The following is a 15,688-nucleotide window of genomic DNA, read 5'->3' on the forward strand; positions in this document are numbered from 1 at the left end:
AACCACACTCAAATCTTTTTAAAGAGATTAAAAACTTTATGCTCTGGAATTCAAATCAGTCCATCGGCACTGGGACCTAGGAAAACAACCTGACCAGGCTCTCGTGAGCTATCTGCTGCCACCTTCTCTAAAACCTCTTTGATATTAGATAGAGTAGATGAACCCAAATCGTATACGGCTGGTCCTGCTTGTGCCTCAAGGATATTATAGTTTCAAATGTGAACACCCCCATGTGTCGAAATGCCAGAGGAGGATGTCTCGTACTACTTTCATTCAGGCAAGAAGTTTCTGTTAGAAGTCAGAAATAATGACCCCTCCAATGGGCAGGCCCATTTCTGAACTCAAGATGACTGATTTGCAGAGCACAAACTTAACACATCCAGCTCTTGTGAGACTGCAGACCCACCACAGCTTTTTGGCTACCCATTACATCTGTTTTTATTTTTGTTTTCCCAAGATCTCTCTAACGCAAGGTGAATTCGAGCTGTAGAATGGATGTCTCTATCAATCCATCCAACCATCCGTCCCTCTGTATACCTATCTTCACATTCTTTAGATCCGTCTATCCTGTCTCACTCAATGCATGGGACTGCTCTTCAGCATTTTGAAGTCTGTCAGCTAGCTAGTTACTGAGCAGATGTACAACAGATCCCCACAGCTCTGTGCTTGGCCTCAGGCCTTCCTTCCCGCACAATATTCAAACCCTGCTATGAATATGAATTTATTATTATTTCCTCCTCTGTTTTCCTACAGTCCTTCCCAACAGAGTATTTGAGAGGTTCACAGAGTTAAGTAACAGCATTTTCACAGTGCTCAGGGTGTCCTCATTTCACCATGAGGCATAGAAAGATATTCAATACTATTTATTAACCTTGGATGCCTAATCTGAGATACCACGAGCCTGATAAGTCTGTTTGCTTGTTTTCTTAAAGTATTTAGCACAATGCAGGGCATTCTATGTTTATGTTGTCTTCAGATGCAGGCACAGACAGCAGCCTTTTAGCCAGTGAAATCTCAGATCATGCAACGAGCACAAGAGGAACACACAGTAAAGCTTCATCTTCACTGGCAAACTAAAGAGGCCTCACATATACCCTTAAACCACAGCCATCCGTATCTTTTTAACATTTGTGTGCCATTGGCTCTATTTTGGCCATGACAATTAACTTACAGCTGGATGTGCTTAGGCATGGCTCACCAGTGACAAGGGCCAGGGACTGGCCTTTTTAGGGATAAGAGAATTTATTCATGTAGACACAAGCCATGATGTACCACTTGCACTCAGAGCCTACCTTGTTTTATTTACTAGTAAAAAAATAGCCTAGGAGATCTTGTTAAAGTAATTTTGTGATACATGGTATACCCATCATAACTGTGATGTCATGGCAGAAATAGGGATCAATTCCTATTCCTTGTTCTCCAAGGCAGCATTCAGTTGTACAATTACAAAACTATCCTTTCCTTGCCTTGCTTACTGTCTACATTCCAATACTTGCAATAATGAATCTGATACATTGCCATTTTCCTCACCCTGTTATGTTATTCGTCCTCTACAGTAATTAAAACAAGGATGCCACAAAAAAGAGAAATACAGAAGTGCGTGGTTAGAAGCAATGCCTTAATACATATACAAAACAATACAGAATTAAATTTTTATAGGTAACATCAATTCTTGCATTTCTAACTCAAGTGCTTCATTTTGCAACCTTATAATTGCTTTAATATATTGGTGCATGTGATATCTTCCCTTTTCAAGTAAGCAAACCAAAATCAAAAATCTCCCCAGATGAGATTAACATCTTCAAATAGTATGTATTGACATCTTCAAAGGTTGTCATCAGGGTAGCAGCTTGCAGATCCCCATAAAAACACGTATACCTTCCTTAACCATCTCTGGTTTCATCTATCTCAAATCCCCAGCCAAATTAAACATCATCTATACTCCCCTCAGTCTCGATCTGTAATATACCGCATATGTATAGGTATGTACATTCAATATATATTATCGAATATATAGACATATATAGACATATATAGATTATGTATGTCTGCAATAGCAAGTATGTATGCAAGTTATTAAAAACAGTGAAAACCACTGATCAACCACTGAGCTTGCTGGCCTTCAAGGTGAAAAAGCTTTTCCTTATATCCAGTCTGGACATCCCTTGTTTCAATTTATGTCTCTTGTCTCTCATTCTCCACCATGCACCATTACAAATCATAGCATCATAGAATATCTCAAGTTGGAAGGGACCTATAAGATCATCAAGTCCAACTGTGTGGGTCCTTGCAGGACTACCTAAAACTAATCCATGTGACTAAGAGTATTGTCCTCCTTGAACTCTGACAGTCTTGGTGCTATGACCACTTCCCTAGGAGTTTATTCCATGGACCGACAATCCTCTCAGTGAAGAACTTTTTCATAATGTCCAATCTGAACTTCCCCTGATGCAAAGAGACTACTTCTGTCTTCTTGCTCTCACGGGGCAAGTGCTCCAGGCCTTGTCCATCCTGATGGCCCTGTGACGAGCTCATTCCATTTTGTCACTGTCTTTCTTATGTTGGGAGGAAAAGGTGTGAAAACTAGATGTCCAGGTACGATCTAGTAAGTGCTGAGTACAGAAGGGTAATCACTTCCCTAATTGACTGGCTGTGGTCTTGTTAATAGAGTTCAGGATGCTGTTGGTCTTCCGTGCAGGCCAGGGCACATCTGTAATAGGATCCTCAGTGATGTAACCCATGGAAAACCTAGAGGCACAGGAGTATGCCCCTTTCACCAGCTGAGCTTCAGCCCCCTTGATATTTAGCCAGGCATGTTTACTGTTATAAAAGGGAGGAGGTGCATCCTAATATCTAAGATCAGCTGCTGTCTTTGGATACTTCATGGGCAACAGGTTTTCTCCCTTTTTGGCAATATGACCTACAAATCTGGTTGTGTTCTGACCATTTAAATGTGAAATTATATGATTGTTCTAAAGACAGGTCTCTAATGACCATTTAAAATCCTTCTCTAGAAGAGTTTCTAGAAATTGTATTTACCCTGGTCATAGTGCACCTCCAGACATGACTGAACATGCTCTAGAAGGACTATTGTGCTATTGGGCTTTTAAAAATATTAATGAGATAAGAATTTTTGCTTACTTGATTTTAGGTGTCAATGCAAAACCCATTTTTTATAGGGGCAAGTCATATTTCTACCCCATCCCTTCAAATTAAGATCCCTGTCCAAATTATCAATAACCATGCTGCCTTTCTCAGGTCTTCAGTTTTTCTAATTAAAGACATTTTCATAAATGTGTTTTCCAGCAGTATTTCTACTCCACTTATTTCAGTAATTAAAACACAAACTTATTTTCCCACCTCCCACCCAAGGGTGAATCAAGACTTGGGGCCCCAGAAGCCAGAATTAGATCAGGCTTTAGTCAATTTATTATATGATTCAGGTGCCACAGACTGAATGTATCTCTTCTGAGGGACTGCTGAAGGCTCTTCAAAGAGATCTCCAGGGTTCAGGATACTCTTTTGAAGGCCATTAATGGTGAATGTTCTGCTGGCAGACCCACAGGAATTTATCAACATCTACACTATAATAGGAAGGTGTTTCATTCCCATTGATAATCATGATAGAAGAAGCCAGCTGATCATTTCCCTGTCCATTGTGGGTAGCTGAAAACACAGAGGTCTTACCTTGGCACTGGAAGGACCACAGATGGAACAACTGCTTGGATCTGGAACAGTAGTTTATCTTCCAGCTTAAAATGTACCTGTATAACTCTTTCTTTTCTCCTTTTGGTACCCCAGTTCAGTGCCAGTTCACAGCCTCGTAGTCCAGATATGAAGAGATTTTCTCTTTTCTTTCCCAATGACTCACTGTGTATGAGGAGGTTTTTTCCTGTTTATTTCACTTTTAGTTTTGTTAGCTAGTTTTCACACAGTGGCCTCCATAGAAAGTAAAGTACTAGTTTGAAAAGCATGGTCAAAAACTATTCCTCACTACTTCTGGCTTCTAAACAGAAACTTCCAGACTGTCCCACAAGAGAAGCTTCAATTCTTTCTATATCCATTGGGTTGCCCAACCTATCCATAATGAGGTAATGATATAAAGGGGAAGGTGGTTAGTTTTCCATCTAAGTAATGAGCAGAAGGAGGAAGGTGGTGAGATTCTATACATTGCTACACAAGGAACGGTTCTATTTCAGAAACTCCCTGGGACATGAGAGAACTGATAAAAAATAGTCACTAGTCATTAGTACAATTCGGAGTGCACCTTCCTGATTGGTTTTCCTGCTTGGGTTTGTTTGGGTTTGTTTTGTTTTTTCTTGATTAGCCCAGGAAGGAATTTACTTCCCCACTATGAAATATTATCAAAAAGAAGGTCACCTCTTATAGACAAAGAAGGATAACTGGTGATTTTAGTAGCTGCATTGTTCATACATGCCTTCTTTATCAAGAACCCACAAATTGAGTGGGATCCAAAAGAGAACCTGGGAGCAAAGAAATTAAGATTAAGGTAAGAAATGGATTGTGACATGGCTGGTGGGAGCTTCTGTAGTTATTTTCATCTTGTTTATATTGTACAACTCAAACAAAACAAATGTAAAAATGACCTTCATCTTTACGCAGCAACACTCTCAATGTATCCTTAGCCGGACATCTACTTAGATGCCATTCATAATTTGGGTAAAACCTACACTAAACTAATTCTTTGCTTCTGGTTTTGCACTGGCATAAGAACTTGTCTGCTCAAAAGTTCATCTGCTTTTTCCAACCATTTACTTTCCCTTTAAACTGTATATTGACACACCATGACATCAAACATTTACAAGGAAGGCTCAGAAAACAAATTAGGAGGAGTTCCTTCCATTTCTGAAGAAACTTGCTTCACTTCTAATCATCATTCAAAAAAGACCAAATATCATTCATTTATCTATGGGTGATTCCTCACTGATTAGTTTGTTCTTTGTGAGAAAGATCATCATTATCATCTGGGTTGGAACAGTATGTTTCATTTAGAAGAACCACAATGCTTCTTGTTCGCAGCAGACATGTATGTGTGCTGGTCCAATATTTGATTCATGGGCTCTTGAAAGAATGTCTGAAGCCTGAATCCTTCACTTCTTCCATCCATTCACTGGATGACTTCAAATCCTACTTAGCAGAATGGATAGAACCACAGTACACAGCATCAGACAAATAGCTTCTCATCCTTTAGAAAAGGTCTGTTTGCAGGAAAAATAGTTTTTATTGTTAACTCCATTCTTAGGATGAGAAATCTATTGTGGTTTTCTACATCAGATTTTTACTTCTTTTTCTCTTTTTAGAAAAAGTTGGTCCTGGTTCCAAATGTATGTATGAATCGAAAGATCTGACCATGCAGTAATTTAAAATGTCCAAATTCTAGTCTAATCTTGAATCTTAACCTTGAACTTTCAGTGTGAGTCATGACAGTAAATTCTGTATGAAAAAAAACCAAGCCAAACAGATTGTGATAGAGAAGACTCATAGGAAGAAAAGTCCTTCTTGGTTTGAACCACCATATTCAGGGTCACCATCTACAACCCTCAGTGTTCTTCCGCAATGATGCTGCTTCTTTGAGGGACTATCTGGAGAGCATCCAACTGACAACGTACAATAACAGGGACCACTTCTCTGACCATTCCAGCTCACACTGCCTCAATGTATAGAAATAGTTTCATGCATGGGAAGACAAGAAGGTGACATAAGGAAGATGCCTGTGTATTTCAAGCTACCTTCTGCACTGGGTGTTCTGACCTTTAGAGAAAGTTAATCATGCCATCTACTTTCACTCTTCATTTAATCTCCCCTTCCCATCTGTTCAGTTTCTCTCAGCTGGAAGCAAGATGAAGAACGAGTACCAGTCAGCTGTCTCAGTGGTCCACAGCTCACACTTTTGGGGCCATTTATTATAAGGCATTAACATTAATTCACACCTCTATCATGGCTGTTACCACAATCCGTGCCAGATTAGTAGAAAAGAATTGATTATCTAAATATGTGAAATGTGAAATGAACAGCAGACAGACAGACAGATATGCAGTATCAGAAGAGACCATTCAGATCCTTTGGACTGAATTCTGAAATAACATATGCCAGATACCTTAGGTCATGTGACAGGTTCAAACCTTCTGCTTGAGTCATAACATCACTTTTAGAAAGTCTCTTAATCAAGATTTCATGTGATAGGTGCTCCACCCCTATTGCTAAACAAGATGTTCCAAAATAGTTAATTACCTTCACTATTTAAAAAATGCAGACTCAGTGTCTTATTTCCATTTTAAATTTGTCAAAAGTCTGTTTCCATCCACAAGAAATCATCAACCTCTTTTTTTTATATTAAAAAACGCACGTTCTATTAGCAATTATTTATAGACTATGGTCCTAACACTGCTTAACCTTCTTTTCAATAAACTGTGGCAACTCTCATTACTTTTTCAGACTCAGAATTATTTTTGTAGTTCTGAGCAATTCTTAAAACTTATTGTTTGTAGAGGGATCACCAGGACTAAATGCAGAATTCCATTAAGGATCTTCCTGAGCCATACTCAGAGGTAACATCACCTTGCTACTTCTAGAGGATATTCCCCAGAGACTGGCTTCATCCTAAGACTATACTGAGTCTTGGGACTTTAAGAATTTCAACATAATCCTGTGACCTCATGTGTTTGGCTATTATCATGACACTCATATTCTTCTTAGATGCAGTGTTTTCTAATGATCTAAAGACCTTCCCTTTTTATGAGTTACTTACTTATTTGCTTTTTCCTCTGGATACTTAATTTTGCATTTGCTTGGACTAAAATGACCACTCCTTAACTCAGTCCACTCTACACTGTGATACAGGTCAACATGACTTACTTCTATCATTATTTACCACTTCACCATTTTTGTATGATTGGCAAATTTTACCAGTAATTACTTCAGATGTTTTCCAGGTAATGTTAGAGAAACTGAATAGCACAGAGCTTTCAGCGTGCTCCTGGAGGAGCCTACTAGAAACTCTTCATTACTGTAGAGTCATAATTTACAATTTTTTTGGTGGTCTATCTATTATCCGATTTCTAAGAAGTTTGATATGGGCTGCTTTCATTTTCTATAAAGAATAGAATCTCTCTCAAATACTCTAGAAAATTTTAAGTATACTATATGAAAACTTACTTTATTAACCAAACTTGTAATTTCATGCAATCAGGTTAATTTGATAGATGTTATTTTACATAAAACCATGATGATTGGTATTAATTGTATACTTTTTAATTCTTCACCATATCATTTCATACCAAAATTTTCATGTTCTTACTTAGGCTTATGAAAGATTAACTAAGTTTAACAGAGCATCTAGTTTACATCCATAAAAATAATAATAGATTTTTTTTTTCTGGAACACTTTGAAGTTTTTTTAATATTCCATAAATTTCTAAAATGAACATTATGGTTTAGCAAATTTCTGAGCCAATTCTTTGAACATTCTGAGGTTACAATTACCTCATCCAGCAGATGCGAAATATATAATAGTAATTGTTTAGTATAGTTGTCAGTTACTGTCTGTTCATATACTACAGAATGGGTGAATGGATGAATGGATGAATGGATGGATGGATGGGGTGGGTAACTGGATAGACAGATTTCACTTGGTCATGATTAAACATCAGTGGAAGGTTAAGTATTCGAAAAAGTCATCCAACCCTATTAGATACCGGAAAACAACTGAAGTGCTATGCCCTTGATCTGCAGACATACTCCTTTATTGATCATTCCAGTACACATAAATCACCTTACAATACAATACCTTCCAATGCACACATACATTATAGAGGTACTTACATACAGATTGTATCCTGAAATTCTTTACAGCACTAAAAAATTGCAAGACAGCAGCTAGCACATTGTGTAAAGAGCATTGCAAAGTAAAGACCTTGCAAGACAATTAAAGGATTCTCTGATAAAACTAATAAACATGAGAAAGAAAAACTGAGCAATCTTAGAAATGAAATGAAGTAGCAGGGAAGTGCTGAGCAGTGAGTGGTCAGGTCCTGATGTGGGGAGAAGGGTGGGAGCTCCTCCCCAGCACCCTTCCAGCAGAGAAGACTGCTGTGATTTGAACACCTTATCATTGCCTTCCCAGCAGAAAATGCTTCCCTGACATTCCTAGAACTCACCCTTCACTGGTTAGAAACAAAAGCAAGGAAGCCATGCACTTAAGAGGATAGTTTTATTAATAAACAATTAGATTAGTAATTCCTTGATTACTAACTGAAATGCTTGGGGGAAGGAAAGGAGTGGGGCCTCTAGCCTAACAAATTACCAGGGCTTTCTGCAGCTTCCTCCATTTTAGTAGTTTGGCCGAGGACCCCTCATGTCCTAGGTAGCAGCACTTTGGAAGCCAGGGAAGCAAGGGGCATGGACATCTCCTGCACTAGTACCCAGCCCATGTGCACAACATTTCTTCTCTTTCACCGTGTGGGTATTTGCCTTCCACAGGCTGAGAGGCAGATCCTTGCTCTTCTGTTATTCTCATTTCCCTCTAGTGAGGTGAACATGAGTGGAATTACAAGAGGCAAAAGTTCAGTAGAATGGGATCCTCCCTTTAGCTAGTGACTTTGATAAGTGGAGGAACAAGAAGTGACAAGAAAGATCCCTCATGGCATTCAGACAAATACACTGACAGCCAGAATGAGAAAAATGTATCTCTGGCCTAAAAAAGCTAGTAAGCACCAATGTTTATCTGTTTCTGTTGCAACCCCTTGCAAAGTGCGTCTCTGAGATGGTAGTTTTGTGCAGCAAACATCTGGAACATAGGTCAAATGAATCTTCTTAGTTTTAAGAAAAGTTAAATATTTGTTTCTTTGAGGTTCATCTTTTCTTTTCCTTTACCTGAGACCAGTCTAGTTACATGAGTGGACCTGCTGTAGGACCATCTGCCCCCAGTTCAGGAGTCTGGATCAAAAGCTTGCATCTGGACAGATCATTCACCATGGTCTCAACTTCTGATTTAGGGGATGCTCAGTGTAGTTATGAAGCATTGGGCTCCCTCCAGAGGAAGGCTTCTGCTGATGAGAGGCAACATGTTATTCCAACCTGGTAGCAGATCATCAAAAGGCTGTTTTGCATGCAGCATGCAAAGAGCAACAGAAAACTCAGAAAGACCAGTTAGGGATCCATAGGATTCAGGACTACACTTAGTGCACAGACTAATTCATGGCAATGCAGAGACACTACTCGCTGTGAATGAAAAGTTTACAGTTGCAAAACAGTCTTCAAATGCACTCTGAGATAGATCGCTAATTCCCTTTAACATCTCAGCTGACTAAAACAGAAAAACAGCCCTTGAGTAATATCATTCACATAAAACCATTGCTGGTCATGCTGGCATCCTGAGAAGGGCATGAAGATCCCTCAACATGTCCCACTACCAAGTCTTCCTGTGGAAGGGTAATGAAATTTCTCCCCCTGAAATGAGAAGAAACCAAAGCACCCTCCAAGATGCTATCGCAGTTTCTGCCCACTAACTTACACAGTCACGCAGGAAAAGTGCAGGTCAGGAGAAGTCATAGACACCAATGTCAGTACTTTCCTGGAAGATGATGTGCAGAATCAGGAAGATTAGATGCCCTGAGCTGCAGCCCTAGCAGATTTCTTCATTCTTTGTTGCTTTGATAAATCATTTATTAGAACAGCCTTTTTACATAATCCCTGGAGAAAGAAAAAAAAAAAATTAAAAAATCCACACCCCCCCATAAAATAGATCTATCACAAAATCCTGTCCCCCTACTAACCATCTTCAGACCAGAACATGTATTTCTCCGATTATTAATTAACTGATGCACAGCTTCAAGCTTTTTAACCTCTCTCTTTCTCTTTTGTCCTTCAGGAATGTAAACGACAATGCAGGGGTGGTGTTCAAAACACATGATAGCTCCTTGAGCAACTGTAGCACTATCATCATGCTTTGAGCCCTATAGTCATGGGCTCAAACATTAAAGACATTCAGAAAGCAAGTATTGAAGCTATTTTGCCAGCACATACATTCTGTTCCTAGAGTTTAAATCTGGCATATTACTATTAACACTGCTGACATTAATGTGGAGAAATAAAGATGTTTAGCTACCAATAGTGCACATAACAACAACAAAAAAGTCATATAAACTACCAGTAGCATGTTTCCTACCAGTAGTAAAGGAGAAAGGAATATAATGTTAGCACAGCTTGTCAGGTATTTGACCTGAAAAGAGAAAGGAGTTTGATATTGTTAGCACAACTTGTCTGTCTATCTACATACCCCTTATCACTGTGATATCTCAACTCATAGGATAAGCCATAGCTTTTCTTCATTTTGGAGTCCATCCAAATATTTTCAACAATATGAAATACAACTCCACATAAAAAATAGGAATGACAAGAGCTGAAGGCACCAACAACTTCTGAGACTATCATGCCCGCTGAAACTAAAACAGTGAAATGAAGCTAGAGGAATTAGCTGCTCTGCCCTAGGATGTACTCACAAGGAAAATGCACAATTATTGGCATTTGCCCTCCTCCTTCTCCCTCCCTAGCCATCCCGCCCCAACCCCACCACCCTCAGCAGCTAGACACTGAAGAATTTTATATTGGATATAAAATATCCAATATAGTGGATAACAGGACAACTAAGGAGAAAAAAAAACAACAATCCAAATCTGGTCGAAATCTGTAGGCAACTAATACCAATAACATAAGAGCACAACTTCCAGCTTCATTATCTAGTCTAACTGAAATATAGTGAACAAATGCACTTCTGATCTCTCTTATTAGTCCCATTTGTTAAAATGCTGTATTATTTACAGCTTTGCACAGAATGAGAAAATGGCCTTAGAATTCCATCTCAAAAGCAAAGCGATGATAAAAATTAGTGTAGCTCTCCAAGCTTATCTAAAGGCAACATTCTTGCAGAGGTACAACTGTATCAGCATCCCAGCACCACGGCTTATCACCCAACTAAAGAGCTATTGTTGGAAAAAAATAGATAAATAATAGACTTCCATCATACTTGACAGCATTTCTGGTGGGGTTTGCATGCGTTAGGAATCTGATTCAGCAATTAACATCACTTTGGGGAGTCACTCACCCAGACATTAGCCAGTTAACAACATGTTACCTTGAGATGACAGTCCCAACATCAGAACCAGCACAGCCAGCCAGCATGGCTTCACCAAGGGCAAGTCCTGCCTGACCAACCTAGTGGTCTTCTACGATGGAGTGACTACATCAGTGGACAAGGGAAGAGCTACAGATGTCATCTATCTGGACTTCTGTAAGGCCTTTGACATGGTTCCCCACAACATCCTTCTCTCTAAATTGGAGAAATATGGATTTGATGGGTGGACTGTTGGGTGGATGAGGAATTGGTTGCATGGTTGCATCCGGAGAGTAGTGGTCAATGGCTAAATGACCAGATGGAGATCAGTGACAAGCGGTGTCCCTCAGGGGTCTGTATTGTGACCAGTACTCTTTTAATATCTTCATCAATGACATAGACAGTGAGATCAAGTGCACGCTCAGCAAGTTTGCAGATGACACCAAGCTGAGTGGTGTGGCTGATGTGCCTGAGGGACGGGATGTCATCCAGAGGGACCTAGACATGTTCAAGGAATGGGCCTATGTGAACCTCATAAGGTTCAACAAGGCCAAGCGCCAGGATCCTGCACCTGGATCAGGGCAACCTCCAGTATCAGTCCAGGCTGGGGCATGAAGGGATCAAGAGCAGCCCTGCCAAGAAGGACTTGGGGGTCCTGGTGGATGAAAAGCTGGACATGAGCCAGCAATGTGTGCTCGCAGCCCAGAAGGCCAACCGTACCCTGGGCTGCACCCAAAGCAGCACTGAGGGAGGGGATTCTGCCCCTCTACTCTGCTCTGGTCAGACCCCACCTGGAGTCCTGTGTCCAGCTCTGGACCCCTCAACACAGGAAAGACATGGACCTGTTGGAAAGGGTCCAGAGGAATCCACAACAACGATCAGAGGGATGGAACACCTCTGCTGTGAGGACAGGCTGAGAGAGTTGGAGTTGTTCAGCCTCAAGAAGAGAAGGCTCCGGGGACACCTTATTGCAACCTTCCAGTACTTGAAGGGGCCTTAGAAGAACGACAGGGACAGACTTTTTAGCAGGAACTATTGTGATAGGACAAGGGGTAATGGTTTTAAACTAAAAGAGGGCAGATTTAGACCAGATCTAAGGAATAAATTCCAGGTCAGGTTGGACGGGGCTCTGAGCAGCCTGATCTAGTTGAAGGTGTCACTGCTCACTGCAGGTGAGGTGGACTTGATAACCTTTAAAGGTCCCTTCCAACCCAAATTATTCTATGATTCTATTATTTTGTGACTTATTTAACTTAAGCACAGCTAGGAGTGTCCTGAAAAAAAGAGAAATCATGTCCTATACTCCACTGACTATATTTTCTAGACCTCCACTGATTATTTTAGGATCCCAAAGTGATTTACTCACAAACGGATGCACATTTAGATGTGCTTTTTTATTCAGTAGGAGGTACATTGGAACAGGACCCATTACAAGACTAGAAATCAAAGTTCCCAGGCAAGCTAGGTTCTTTAAAGACGTGATATAAGCAACTATCCAGCTGCAGCCAACTCACTTTTGATACTTGGTAGCTGTGTATATATTAGTAAAGTAAACATACCTGGCACTTTCCCCTAGCACTGGGGCCAGCTGGCACAGAATAGCCCACACCCGAACTATTAAATTCTCTTGCTTTCCAGAATATCATGGCCACATCCAAGCTAACTACTGAAAACAACCTCTGTTCTGTGCTAATACTCAGACTTAGTTCAGGAATTGTTTGGAATTAGGCAAAAGCCAAAACTATGTCAAGGACCTGTCTAAAAATTCAGTGGTATGGATGGTTTGGTTCCAGTTTCTCTGAACTTCCCTGGCATAGTTTTAGTTTACTGTTGTAGATGTAGCTGATGGGTCTTGAGCAGGAATGTTAGCAATCCAGAGGTGATTTTAAAAAGAACTGGCTTTCACTACAAGATATATTCAAAGATGTGAGGCAGCTAGACAGCAAAATTCAAGTGGGAGCTAAAGTAAAGCATTTCCAAGGGAACTTCAAACAATATTAAAGACTGAATCAACTCAAGAAAAATCAGGAGGTGTTTAGTTTGTTCCTTTCTTGAGATCAAATCATAAGACCTTGTTGACCAAGATATTATTCAAGTAGCCAAATGTAAACTGGGAACATTACCAGGTGCTTACTGTCTGAAATGTGATTGCAAAAGTAGATCCATTGCCATCGAATAATACACCAGCTCATTACTCACCATAACTCTCCAGTTTTCTGTCCAGAGATTGATGACTGCTGTGAGGCTTGAGCAACACTTTTGCTCACACCTTCAGAGCTGCAGTGTTCATACCTCCTCATCCAGGTGGCTGGCAGGAAAAATGCATGGACAGCCAGGTTCTTGGAGTTCATACTTCAAAGGGGAGGACAAAGAGGGACACCTGTCTATACCATGGGCCTCCCTGTTAACACCACATCTGCCATACTCAGTAACCCTGTTGTCTCACTTTAAGGCTAAGACCATAGGTTTTAAGGCCTCTCATAAACTGGTGTTATTAGCCAGAGGCAGGGAATCCAGCTTTAATGTAGGAGTGAGAAAATATGTTTGCATGCGTGTGTATGTGTGTCTTTCTCAAATGCAAACCACCCTGTGTCATCTGAGACTTGCTTTGGAGGAGGAACTAGACGAGGGAGGAGGTGCTGCTGAATGCATTCACCATACAGTCCAAGGCTTTAAGCCGTGCCTGGTGCTGTTGTCAGGAGCAGGTGTATACCTGGCAGCAAATGTTCAGCATTATCTTTTTGAGGGGCTCTCAAACTGTCTCTTCACTTCAGCCTGTCTGTTGAGAGACACTGGATTCCTAGGGTTGATTTGCACTACCAGAGCTTTGCAGGGGTGGGAAAACAGATGGCTTTGTCTGAGTGCAGGATGGTCCAGGCTAGTCTTACCCAGCCTTTGTGCTCAGAAATGTTGTTGGCCCACAGGGACATTTCTGGCAAAGGTAACAGAGGCAATTCTTATACAATGTGATGGCCCCCTGCCTCAGTAATATCTCAGACCCATGGCCACTCCAGCTAAAGACATATACAGTCTGGGAAAATGAGGCCTTTTCCTGGAGCTAACATTAAAAAAAAAAAAGAAAAAAACCCCCACAACAAAACACCAAATACCTTCCACAAAGCTGAATACATTAGATGCATTGCATCCTGAGTGGTTCTGACCTACCTTGGCTCTTCTGATCCCCAGAGATCAAGTCTTCTATTGAGACAAAGAATGTCATTTTACGTCATTACAGGTGTTTCTACTGCTGGCTGTGCTCCATGGCTGATTGGATAATTTGCTGGCAAGGTATGAAACTACTTATGGAAACCATGTTAGGAAAGCACTAGTGTTCATCTTTCTCAATTGCAGAGTCAACATAAATTCTGCAGTAATTGCCAGTTAATAAAGCTCCTCATATTGCTTAAGTGGCCAACAATCAAGCTATTCATACCAATGAATACCATAATGGAGAACTTATTAAATTCACATTTTACTTATATTGCCATAATAAGGAAGTAGCTGTAGGTATGTCAGGTTCCCTTCATTATGAATATTGGAAGGTGAAGGAAAGGTTATGCTGGTGAGGGTCTAGAGATTTATCCCACTCATGATGGAGGGGAAAAAGAGCAAGACAGAGTGCCTTGAGACCATCTGCTGACACCCAGCTCAAAGGTGACCTAAATCTTGTGTGTGCTGGTACAGTGGCACCAGCATTTAGATCCCCGTGCTTCACATAATCTTGTGTCCAAACTGGCACTCAGACCAGGCACTGCGTCCTGGGACACTGATCTGTAACAACCCCTCCTACCCTTTGCCCCCATTGGCAATCATCCTCTCCTCACACTCCTGCCCACCCACCTACCCTCCTACCTGCTCACTCCCACCCACCACCTTCACTCCCTTCCCCATGTTCATTCTCAGTGGTCGTTGCATGTACGTGCCTTGGCCCCCTTCAGCTCATTAAGTCCCCTGCCTTGCCTCATGTTTTGACAGGTTTTGTGAGTTTTGACAATCCTGCCAGTGCTCAAGCTGCTATCCAGGCTATGAACGGATTCCAGATTGGCATGAAGAGGCTGAAGGTGCAGCTGAAGAGGCCAAAGGATGCTAATCGTCCCTACTGAAGAGTTGTGGGAACCACTGGATACAAAGCACTAGCACAGGTAACTGCATGGGAACTGGGGCGTCAGCTGTGGTTGTAGCCTCTCTTTGTGTGAGAAAGATTCAGCTCTGCGACTCTCTAGCTTCTGCCTTTTTCACTTAGGCTTCTGGCTAGAGCCACACTGCACAGATACGCACCCACACCTAAACCAGGAACCATTTGTGTGTGCGTCTCTTTAGAAAAAGAGGTGGAAGGATGCTTAACAAGGGATGAGCCAAGTTCCCCACCCCAGGGGCATCTTGCATCTCTAGAAAGTCTTCCTGATCACTAGAGGAGAGCCAGCAGCTGTCCTGATTCACCTTGCTCAGCCAAAGACAGTATTTATGGTGGCTGAAGAAAATCTGCAATTAAGAGATGGGACTGGGCTGCAGCTTAATCCCAGGTGATGGGACTGGGACAGTGTCTGTCTCAATAGC

At 41.0% G+C, this 15,688-nt stretch overlaps 1 protein-coding gene across 21 annotated transcripts in view; it reads left to right on the forward strand.

The window, feature by feature from the left end:
• Nucleotides 1-15,234, forward strand: part of CELF4 (CUGBP Elav-like family member 4) — a gene marked incomplete at its 3' end in the record, with an annotated part of 708,661 nt that extends 693,427 nt beyond the window's left edge. For all 21 annotated transcript variants that reach the window (XM_082013607.1, XM_082013596.1, XM_082013609.1 and 18 more), the window contains one exon: nt 15,107-15,234. In XM_082013607.1, the coding sequence (XP_081869733.1) occupies nt 15,107-15,234 (128 nt within the window). The remainder of the gene's footprint in view (nt 1-15,106) is intronic.
• Nucleotides 15,235-15,688: the final 454 nt, after the last annotated feature.

This window comes from Phaethon aethereus (genome assembly GCF_964289735.1).
Source record: "Phaethon aethereus genome assembly, chromosome: Z".
In the NCBI taxonomy this organism is placed as follows: domain Eukaryota; kingdom Metazoa; phylum Chordata; class Aves; order Phaethontiformes; family Phaethontidae; genus Phaethon; species Phaethon aethereus.